A 12,634-nucleotide genomic window follows, 5' to 3' on the forward strand; every position below is an offset into this window, starting at 1 on the left:
TTGCGTATACATAGAACTGTATATTATACTCTCATATAATCGAAGACGATAGGACCTATTTCTAGGGCCTTCTGTTGATAAGTAGTATAATTTTGGTTTACTGTTCTCTACATTTGACTATTAATTTATTAAAATGCGGCAGAAATTTAAATTTAAGGAGTTTGAGCTTCAATTTAAGGGAATTTCAGTTTCTAAGTGGGGGATTTATAAAATTACATTTGGCAACTCTGGTGGTATGTTGTAGCAAATTTTCCCTGGCAAGCTCTGTCTCTCTCTAGGACCTCTCACTTGTATGTTGGCCGCAATCTCGCTTCACTGTTTGAATGGGACGGGGCCATTCCATCCGTGTTGACAGTTCATTGATTGCAGTAACAAAATAATGTTTTGTCGTTATAGCCCCGCTTAATTATAAGTCAGTCTAGAATCATATCATTTCGTATATCTACATGTTAACTTGGTACTGACTGTCGTTGCTACACTACGTCAGAAATGTTGAAGTATCGCATAATACGTATCTCCAATGTTAGCGATGTGTTACAAAATTTAGTAAAAATTGCATCAATAAACTGAACAGTTTGCTAAAAAATGTATTAAAATTATTATATACAAGCAATACAAAATTTATATAGTCTTACAGCTACTTACACTAAATTTAAATTATTAACTAAAAATAAATAACCAAAACAATGACACGAGGTTGAAAACAACTTCACAATAATTTCAAAAGTAAAGCAAGTTAAATGTTTTCATAACTTGATAGAAATTTTGAACCCATTATTTTTGATGAGTACTCTCGATAAGAAACAATCATACCTGGACACCCTAACTAAACATTAGCAACCATAACTAAAAAAGTTAACATTATATCGGAAGAAGCTATCACGTATCATCTGTCATAAGACAACAAATCAAAGTCAGCAAAAAAGAAAAGAACGAAACATTTCCTTTCTTCGACCTTCTTATATAGACTAGGGCGCATCTGTAAAAATATTAGTACATTTGGATGTTGAGAGGTGACTCAAATTTTTTTGCAGAAATTGCTTGAAAATAAATCAAAATAATATTTCAGTTATCCTCCCTCCCTTATCCCAAAAAGATCCGGAACATTGTTTAAATAATCAAAATGTCAAAAAATTAAGGAAAAATACGATTTTTTTCTTCGTTTTTTGATTATAACTTTAAAAGTATTCATTTACGAGAAAAGTTGTACTGAAATAAAAGTTGCGTAATTAAATTTCCTACAATATAAAATTGGTTAAAAATTTAAAAAATAGTCACCCTTGTTGCAAAATAGCAATAATTGCGAAAAAACCATACAAAAACAAGTATTCGCATTTTACGTTTTTCAACCATTTATGCTACACTTAGGACCTTCATATTTCACCCAGAAAAATTTTAGGATATAGTAAAACAATACTGTAAATTTCATTAAGATCGGTTCCATAAATTTTGCAAAATAAATTTTGCAATCCAGCTTTCGTAAAAAAAATTCATTTTTTCAAAATGTTACAGGACTGAAAATAAAGCAGATAGCAAGTTGAAAATTTTTTTGCAAATAGAAGTCTAGTGTACCTTTCTTTTGCCATTTTGCAAAATTAAAATCGATTAACACCACGGCGTCAGGAATTTTTTAAAATAAACATTAATTATTGGTGCTACGCGCAGGACAGCGGATAGTTTGCTCTGATTGGGCATTCCAATGACCTTTGATAATGATTGATACATTTTAATTTTTATTAAATTTCAATATAAATAAATAAATTTGTTTATTGCAAAATAAAAACCCATACTCTATCCTTTGAAATAACACTTTCATTAGCAAAAACTTTCTTTGTTCATGTATTTTAACTTAAAAAATAAAAGTTTATTATTTTTAAACATATGCAATTGTTTAAACAATATTTCACAAACAATAATAAAATTAGTTTAATTTTTGTGAAATTAAAATATTAAAATACAACAAAATATAGAGTAAGAAAATAATATATTAGATAAAGATTGGAAGAAATTTTGGTGGAAATCAACCTGTGTGAATCGAACACCGCTGTCCTGCGCGTAGCACCAAAAATTATTGTTTATTTAAAAAATTTCCTGACGCCGTGGTAATTATTCGATTTTAATTTTGCAAATTGTAAATGAAAGGTACAGTACACTTCTACAAACAAAAAAAAATCAACTTGCTATCTGCTTTATTTTCAGTCCTGTAACATTTTGAAAAAATGAATTTTTTTGCGAAAGCTGGATTGCAAAATTTATGAAATTTTATCTTACTGAAAACTGATCTTAATGAAATTTACAGTATTGTTTTACTGTATCATAAAGTTTTTCTGGGTGAAATATGAAGGTGTAGCAAAAATGGTTGAAAAACGTAAAATGCGAATACTTGTTTTTGTATGGGATTTTCGCGATTATTGCTATTTTGCAACAAGGGTCACTATTTTTTAAATTTTTTAACCAACTCTATATTGTAGGAAATTTAATTACGCAACTTTTATGTCAGTACAACTTTTCTTGGAAATGAATGTTTTTAAAGTTATAATCAAAAAAACGAAGAAAAAAATTGAATTTTCCTAAATTTTTTGACATTTTGATTATTTAAACAATGTTCCAGACTTTTTTGAGAGGGAGGATAACTCAAATATTATTATTTGATTTATTTTCAAGCAATTTCTGCAAAAAAATTTGAGTCACCTCTCAACGTCCGTCTCAAAACAGATGCGCCCTGGACTAATAGTGCATAAGGAATGCGAGAAGAGGAAGAAAAAAAAGAAGATTTCCCCATTTGTTATAACATTATTGGTCAAAGCCGAATTACAGGAACGAATTTCTGTGAAAAATCCCAAGGCAACCAAAAGACACTCACATTTGGATTACCAGTCAGCACACAAGCTAAATACTTGGGACTAACCCCTGACAACAGATTAAGGGGCTATCCTAGTTAGTCTATGTGGTGAGACCGCTCCCGTCTGAAAAACATTTCTAATTCGGTTTCTCTGCGGATTCATATTCAAAAATGTCCCCTTTAAACAAATCTGAAGGGTGCCGGACGGAATTTTTGGGCAGAAATTGTTTAAACAATTTTTTTAAACAAATACATAAGATCACCCTTTATTGCTCCAAAAAATATATTTTTAGGTTTTTTGGGTCATTCTAAACAAGAAAGGTATCTTGTGATTTGTCTCAAAAATTGACAGTTTTCGAGTTATAGGCGATTTAAAATCTAAAAAATGCGAAAATACGCATTTTCGAAGCTTAAAAACTCATATTTAAATTAGTATTTTTAAGGGTGCCAATAACTTGGATTAAAGTTTAAACATTCCTTTTCAAGATTCCGAAGAGTGATCGGAAATATATATAATACACGCATAATTATTATGCGTGTCCATCCGGTTTTTTGCCGGTGCGGCGCGCACTATTTTCAAAAATCTCCTATTTTCCGCCGAAAAATATTTTTTCTAGATTCTTTGGGACATTCTAAATAAAACAATTTTCTTGACATTTTTGTCAAAAGTTATCGCTTATAACTTTAAAACTATGTAGTAACTTTTGAGAAAAATGTCAAGAAACTTATTTTATTTAGAATGTCCCAAAGAATCTAGAAAAAATATTTTTCGGAGGAAAATAGGAGATTTTTGAAATAGAGCGCGTCGCACCGGCCAAAAAATCGGATGGACATGCATAATTAACAATTAAAAAACTACGGTCTAAATTGAAGCTAGACCCGATCACTCTTCGGAATCTTGAAAAGGAATTTTTAAACTTTCATCCAAGTTATTGACACCCTTAAAAATACTAATTCAAATACGAGTTTTTAAGCCTCGAAAATGCGTATTTTCGCAATTTTTGAGAAAAATCACAAGATACCTTTCTTGTTTAGAATGACCCAAAAAACCTAAGAATATATTTTTTGTAGCAATAAAAGGTGATCTTATGTATTTGTTTAAAAAAATTGTTTAAACAATTTCTGCCCAAAAATTCCGTCCGGCACCCTTCGGATTTGTTTAAAGGGGACATTTTTGAATATGAATCCGCAGAGAAACCGAATTAAAAATGTTTTTCAGACGAGAGCGGTCTCATCACATGGACTAAGTGTACAAGTACGAAATTCATATACATTTTTTGGAAATTTCTAAAATAAAAAGTACTGTACCAATTGTTTTGAAAATTTGCATGAGCATTTTTTATAAAAAGAAATACATGTAAAACAATTTTCATAAAAAATATTGAAAATTAAACGATTTATGCGCGATCTACTAGCACTGTGAAAATAAAAACAGCTCCACTGCTGCAGTGATTGGGACTAATAGAGATCCTGAAAAATAAAATTTCAAAGTGATTATTGAAAAATAAGTTATTTCCTATACCATCAACTAGGATTTTTGAAAAATATTAAAATTCTGAAAAATGACGAAGTGTTGAATTTTTTTTTTAAATTAGCTAAAACATTTTCAGTTTCAAAAACCGCCAAATTGACATTTTTTATCCGATCAAAAAACCCCTAGTTGATGGTATAGAAAATAGCATGTTTCAATAATCACTTTGAAATTTTATGTTTCAGGATCTGTATTAGTACCAATCACTGCAGCATTGGAGCTATATTTTTATTTTTACGGCGCCAATAGATGGCGCATAAATCGTTTAATTTGCAATATTTTTTTATAAAAATTGTTTTACATGTACTTCTTTTTATAATAAATGCTCATGCAAATTTTCAAAACAATTGGAACAGTCCTTTTTAGTTTCGAAATTCCCAAAAAAGTATATGAATTTCGTAATTTTTCACTAGGATAGCCCCTTAACATGGAAGCCGCACATTCTAACCAAGAAAACCCAGATCAACATCAAAATACCACAAATAAGCTGGCGTATCGAAAATCGAAACTTACTAGTGAAAATATACTGCTCCTGCATAAATCTATGATAAAACCAATTTTGACCTATGGTGTCAAACTCTGGGGTTGCTCAAAGTCATCAAATATCGAGATGATACAAAAGGTCCATCAAAAATATTGAAAATGATATTCAACGCATCCTGGTATGTAAGCAATAAAACCTTACGTGAGGACTCAGCTACACCTTTGGTAGAGGAAGAAATTCGAAGAATCACAAAGAACTAGCTTGATGGACTAATAAGTCATCTAAATAATGAAGCAATATTGCTAAACGATCCTCCTGGATTTTCAAGACGATTGAAGAAACTATGGCCAACAGACTTAATGAATTAAAAAATATACGATCTGATATAAAAAATATAATAGGAGGGTTGACATAGGGTTTCTTCCTCATGTATTTAACACTCAAATTATTTACTTATATTCGATGAAACGGATTGTAAATTAAAACATGTAATAAAAAAACATTTCGCCGACTGTACAAACAACAAATTTCTGGGAATCATTTTATAAGAAGTTTTTCATCTTAATATCTTAATAGATAAATGCAAACTAAAAATTCCTGATGTTAAATTTATAACAAATGATTTCAAGTTGGATTAAAAAGAATCACTAAAACTAATATTCCTGAATCCTTGTGTTGGGTAATTATGTCTCACTGGAGTTTCCCTACTCCTTACAGCTTTGTAGCATTTGTACAATAAAAATACAAATATTAAAAATATAAAATACACATTAATGTTATATCCAAATAGCCACGTGACAAATGCGCCAAAAAATAGATATCCTAAAAATGTATAGTTTGCTAAAAATCGTAAGCTGAGTCGCGGGGGAAGATTGCTGCTAATTCTGGGGGATCCCGGAGTACTCTTGTCGTACCTGTAAATAAGTAAATAGGTAAATATAAGAAGCTCAATTGATATAGTTGTTCCATTCTATCTTTGCACAAACGTAATAAATTTTAAAACACAACAAATGCTTTAATGTCACTGTCACTGAAAATGACAAACGTCAAAATTCATAGTAAACAAGATATCAAAGACATGCCGTATTGTTTATCATTGTTTAACTTATGGTGATCTCTATGGACAAGATGAGTGAACAATATTAATTCGTGAATAATTTCATACATGTGCAAAGAAATAATGGAAGAACAATACATAATACATAATATAAAATGCAATTATTACGTTAATGTTTAATTTTTTCCTTATTTCATACCTGTAAATTGTAATTGGTGAACATAGAATTTCTCTAGATAATCTACCGACGAAAGTAGTGCTGTGGTAAAGTTGATAAAATGTTGGTCCATACTGAAACAAAAAGATGCAGATTTTTAAAGATAAATAAATTCAGGCAGATGAGGGTTTTTAAAAAGATTCTATAGCAGGGAGAAAATGGCCACTCATTGGCTGACATTGTTACAATTTCCAAACACAGGCCGGTTCTGACCAGCCTAGTCACTAACTAGAACACATCCGCATCTAGAACACATTGTTCTAGATGCGGCCGCTTTCCGACTATGTAGGCTCTTCGCGTATGTACTGGATTTTTCCAGTAAAACAGAGGTTTCTTATATAAGTGGAATCATTTATTTAAGGCGGTCAGTTTAAGTTTATAAATTGTAACGAAAAGTCTGAGATAGCAATCGATTGTATATTATTACTTGGGAAATAGATATACATATGTATATAAATTAAGTTTTATTGTAAATAGTAAGTTAAATAAATTAAAGACAAACTACATAAATTAAGTGACTAAAATTGTTTAGCTCCACTGACCTACTGACTGAAGGGTATGGTGTTATCAAAGGTTATCAATTTGAACATAATATGCTCCCTTCAAAATTTCAAAATTCAAAATTTTAAATTCGAAAAAAAAATGCTATAAATAACAAGAGAACATAATTTAAAACATATATCAAAGAAAAAAGTTTTTGAAGTTATACTTCTTTACGATCGAGAGTGAAATTTTATAATGCCGGGCGCATGCGCACACGGACAGTATGTATTTCGTTGCTAATATTTCAAGATATGTATGTATCAGCGCTGTCAGCGCAAATAAGTCATATTATATCATATAAAAGGATATATTAGTGTTCTTAGTAAATGTATTATTTATTATAATTATTGTGTCTTTGGATTTGTCTTCCTCGGGAATAAGATATTTTATAATAATAGTAAGTATATTTAAAGTATTTTTGTATATTTCACTTGGTCTATTAAATTTGTCAGTATGTATGAGAAATCTTGTAACCTGTCAAAGCAAACGGAATATAGCTCAGTGGTTAAGCGTGTGACCGGAGATCGAGAGGTCCCGGGTTCAAATCCCGGACGATTCATATTCTTTTTTTTTATATTTTTGGTATCGTTTTAATAAAAATATTTTAAAAGTGGTAGGTAAAGAAAGTTAGTTTAATATTTAAATAAAATACAAATAACCTTTTTAGTATATTAATTTCGTTGAAATCATAATAATAGAAGTATAACTTCTTACGTGCGGACAAAGTACACACACATTCTTTTTTTTTGTCTTTCATCGGACTACGCAAACTACCCATTAATTTTTTCGGACAAAACTTCCGATTGAATTGATTTTTTAACCTTTCACTAAACTCTCATGCAAAAATCAGACTGCTATTTATCACCAACATAATTCCTGTCATGTGACATGTTCTACGTGTCGGACTCGCTAAAATGCCCAACATTTCTGTAGGACAAACATTTTTTCATATATTATATAACGTTGGCTATTAAATAAACTTAAAAACAACTTGCTATTTTTCACAATCATAAATTATTATGTAATAAAAAAATGTGCAAGTTCCCTATTACAAATATTGACATTATCTAAAAAATGTTCAATTAAAAATGGGATAAAGAATAACTGAAGATTCTCTGTTTCAAAGTTTCGAAATACAGAGTTTCCTATTGTTGCCAATTATAAATAGAAATTCAACTGACTATGCTTTGTTTTTAAACCAGGAGGATTAAACTAAAAAGACAGATTCACACCCAACAAGGTTACTAGAAAAATCACCAAATACATCTTCTTTTTTGGTTGATCATGTGGGCCTTTGACAGTAATCCATAAATATTATATTATACTAATAAGTCGCTAAAGAGTTCTAAAAAGAACTGTTTTTTATGTAAAAGCAGACTAAAAATCTAAAAATTAAAGGAATAACGCAGAAAACACAAAAAATCGCCGATATAACTTAATTAACCTATGAAATGCCAATGCCAATAGTGTCAAAATTTCATAAATGTCAACAGTATCAAAATTTCATAACAAACTTGCCTGAGGCTGGACCATCTACAAACAAGCATTACGACGCGGTAAATTTGAATTACTCCTCCTCGTTTAAAAACAGAGTAAATTTGTTGTGGATTATTTCTAGACTAGGGCATTTAGCACTAAAAACACCCGAATAAATAAATTTTTAAATACGTACCTAGAGACTTGCAGTTTTTTGCATTATGTTCAGGATGACGTCAGGAAAAAAGTCTACAATTCAAAAATGTGTGGAAATGCATAATTGCACTGTAAAGTGCATAAAATGCATCCAAAATTGCATAAATATAAAAATAAAGTCAAAATCAGTATACTAAGGAACAAAATTTATTATTTGGGGGGTTTTTGGGGTCACTGAATACGATTACGCCATCAGAACTGATCCCTGGATCACCTGGTGCCCAAGGTAACGGCAAGAGACGTCATCTTCTGGAGTTTCGATGGTTTTCGGCATTAAGTCGATGCAAATGGATTACTCGTGAGTTTTAGGGGTCGCTAAATACGAATATGATATCAGAATTGACCTCCGGAATACCTGGTGCTCAGGGTTGCTACTAAGACACGTCATCTTCTGGAGTTTCGAGGGATTTCGGCACTAAATTGATCTAACTGGACTACTCCGGGGTTTCTGAGGTGATTAAACACGAAGATGTCATCAGGACAGACCTTAGAATCATCTGGTGCCCAAGGCCACTGTAAGGGACGTCATCTTTTGGAGTTTCGAGGGCTTTCGGTATCAAATTGATGCAAACGGATTACTTACGTATTTTTGAGCTCGCTAAATACGAATATGCCATCAACACCGTCTCCCTGTGCACCTGGAGCCCAAGCTCACTGCAAGGGGCGTCCTCTTCTGGAGTTCGAGAGATTTCGGCATTAAATTGCTAAAAATGGATTACTCGGGGGGTTTTGAGTCGTTAAACACGAATATGTCATCAGAACAGACCTCTCGATCACCTGGAGCCCAAGGTCACTGCAAAGGACGTCATCTTCTGGAGTTTCAAGGGCTTTCGGTATTAAATTGATGCAAATGGATTACTTACGTATTTTTGGAGTTGCTAAACACGAATATGATATCAGAATTAAACTTCGGAGTATCTGGTGACCAGGATCGCTACTAGGGTACGTCATCTTCTGGAGGTTCGAGGGTTTTCGGCATAAAATGAATTACTCGGGGGATTTTTAGGTCGTTAAAAACGAACATGCCGTTCCCACGGAGCACCTGGTGCCCAGGGTCACTGCAATGGACGTCATCTTCTGGAATTTCGAGAAATTTCGGCAATAAATTGATGAAAAAGGATTACTGAGGGGTTCTTGAGGTCGCTAAAAACGAATATGCCATCAGAACCGAATCCCGGAGAACCTGGTGCCTAAAGCAAGAAACCCATTATGAACAGCCAGCACGGCACAGCCCGGCACAGCCCGGCACGGCACAGGACAGTCCAAATTCATTTGTATAGTTTTAAATGCAACGTAACCCATTATGAGCAGCCAGCCCGGCCCGGCACAGGCCAGCACGCAAACGGAACGGCCGAAATTCTCCGAGTAGAATAAAATCCGTTGGAGTCGAACGGCCTCAACGGCCAGTCGGCGCCAGTGTGTCATAATTGTTATAAAATATTATATTGTTGATTTTTTAATTGAAAGCGCGTTGTTTCTTTTGAAATAATATGGACGAACTTTTAATTGAGTGTGTCAGAAAATACCCATTTTTGTATGATGCATCGGACCCAGGTTATCACGATAGCAAGAAAAAGGACAATGCATGGGTACAAATATCCGAACATTTTGATCAATGGACAGGTACGTGCATTATCTTTTAACCATGAATTCGTTTTTTTAACATGATGCATATTCATTAAAATTGTGTAGTTTATGTCTTTTAAAAACTTTTATTTTACGATAGTTTTTAAAATATATCATAGATGACATGATGCGTTTCTAAAATAAAATTAAAACAATACATAACATTTTTCTCCTATATAAAGATGGGCTAAATTATGGAATAAATTCATTTTCTCTAAAATGGACGGCTTTGGAGAAAAATCCCGAAACACGTCGATTTTTATTTTTAAATTACAATTTTTTGGCATATGTTTCATACTAGTGACGTTATCCATCTGAGCGTGATGACGTAATCTATGATTATTTTAAATGGGAATATGGGTCGTGTGGCATCTCATTTGTGGCCAAAAAATACTTTTTTAATTAAATTAATTGACGAAAAAAGAAGAATGTATGCAATTTATTTAACTCAAAATACTTTCTAATGATGTCAGAAAATAGAAAAAAATGTTTATTTGGCAAAAAAACATTGCTTTTCGCTTAAATTAAATGTTCAAACTGTCAAGAGGTAGGTGGGAGGCTGTTTGTGATTTAATTTAAGTAAAACGAAATGTTTATTTGTGAAATAAACATTTTTTTCTATTTACTGACAGCAGTACAATGTATTTTGAGTTAAATAAATTACATACATTCTTCTTTTTGCGTCAATTAATGTCATTTAAAAATTATTGTTTTGGCCACCCTGTATAAATAATGATATTATTGTTTATATTACTGAATAGAGGATTGAACACCCTTTCAAATGAGATGCCACACAACCCCTATTCCCATTTAAAAAAATCATCGATTACATCATTAAGCTCAGATGAATGACGTCTCTAGTATGAAATACAGTGGAACCTCGATTATCCGTCAGGGCACCGGACCAAGGGTATGACGGATAATCGAGAATACGGTTAACAGAACATTAAAAAAATAAAAATCATACTGTTATGGTGACACACAGATATTAACTAATAATTTGTGTGATGTACATTTTTATTTTCGGCTTGCGATTCTAAAAATAGAACTCTAAAAGTATGGTATCATTTATCATTACCTATTTAAATTGAAATTTAATCCAGAGCCCTGAATAAGAACAAAAATTATTTACATAAAAAAATGCGGTGATGGCATAACTGCACGTGTACATTTCAATGAATTTCGTTTGGCTTATCGCAATGCTCAAACAAAATGAATTGATGACTCAATTTTTACTTGTGTATACAATATAACTTAATGGACCCTGACGGTTAACAGAGGTGACGGATAATCGAGGTTTCACTGTATATGCCAAGAAATTGTAATTTAAAAGTAAAAATCGACCTGTTTTGTTATTTTCTTCCAAAGCCGTCCATTTTAGAGAAAATGAATTTATTCGATAATTTAGCCCCTCTCTGTATATATTTTATTAATAAAAATACATTATCATTTATGGCAAATGATCATTTTTCCGGTGCCGTGCCGCGCTGGCCGTTACAAATGGGTTTTTGGACGGGCCGGCCTGTGCTGTGCCGTGCCGGGCTGTGCCGTGCTGGCCGTTCATAATGGGTTTCTTGCTTTAGGTTATTGCTAGGAGCGTCATCTTCTGGAGCTTCGAGAGTCTTCGGTACTAAATTGGTGCAAACGGATTACTCCTCCGGTGTTTGTTCTGATGAGGTATTCGTGTTCAGCATCCCCAAAAACCTATAAGTAATCTGTTTGCATCAATATAGTAGCGAAAACCTCGCCTAGCGGATGACGCCCCTTACAGTGACCCTGGGCACCATGTTCTACGATGGTCTGTTTTAATGACATGTTAGTGTTTAACGACCTCAAAAACCCCCGAGTAATTTATTTTCATCAATTTAATGCCGAAATTCCTTAAAACATCAGAAAATGACTTCCCTTGTAGTGACCTTGGGCACCAGGTGCACTGGGGGTCGGTTGTGATGGCATATTTTTGTTTAACGACCTCAAAAACCCTCCAGTAATCCATTTGCATCAATTAAATGCTGAAAGCCCTAGAAACCCCAGAAGATGACGTGCCCTAGTAGCGACCCTGGGCACCAGGTATTTCGAAGTTCAATTATGATGGCTAATTCGTGTTTCGAGACCCCAAAAACTCGTAAGTAATCCGTTTGCATCAATTTAATACCGAAATCCCACAAAACTCCAGAAGAGGACGCCCTTGCACTGATCTTTGCGCTCCAGGTGCACAGGGGGTCAGTTCTGATGACATATTCGTGTTTAGCGACCTCAAAAATCCTCCAGTAATCCATTTGCATCAATTAAATGCCGAAAACCCTCGAAACCCCTGAAGATGACGTGCCTTAGTAACGACCCTGGGCACCAGGTACTCCGGAGGTCAATTCTGATGGCATATTTGTGTTTACCGACCACAAAAAAACCCGTGAGTAATCCGCTTACATCAATTTAATGCCGAGAACACTCGAGACTCCAGAAGATTACGTGCCTTAGTAGCGATCCTGGGCACCAGGTACTCCGGAATGAATTAAATTCTGATGGTATATTCGTGTTTAGCGACCCCAGAAACCCTTAAGTAATCCGTTTGCATCAATTTAATACCGAAAGCACTCGAAACTCCAGAAGATGACGCCCCTGCAGTGATTTTGGGCACCAGG

At 33.3% G+C, this 12,634-nt stretch overlaps 1 protein-coding gene across 1 annotated transcript in view; it reads right to left on the minus strand.

Moving 5' to 3' along the window:
• Positions 1 to 574: 574 nt before the first annotated feature.
• The window catches only part of LOC126886696 (sphingomyelin phosphodiesterase 4), a 62,718-nt gene continuing 50,658 nt past the window's right edge, over positions 575 to 12,634 (minus strand). The window contains exons 11-12 of the mRNA XM_050653691.1: positions 6,114 to 6,205; positions 575 to 5,771 (exon numbers count right to left, since the gene is read on the minus strand). Coding sequence (XP_050509648.1) covers positions 5,492 to 5,771; positions 6,114 to 6,205 — 372 coding nt within the window. The 3' untranslated portion in view covers positions 575 to 5,491. The remainder of the gene's footprint in view (positions 5,772 to 6,113; positions 6,206 to 12,634) is intronic.

This window comes from Diabrotica virgifera, chromosome 6, assembly GCF_917563875.1.
Source record: "Diabrotica virgifera virgifera chromosome 6, PGI_DIABVI_V3a".
NCBI classification, from domain to species: Eukaryota; Metazoa; Arthropoda; class Insecta; order Coleoptera; family Chrysomelidae; genus Diabrotica; species Diabrotica virgifera.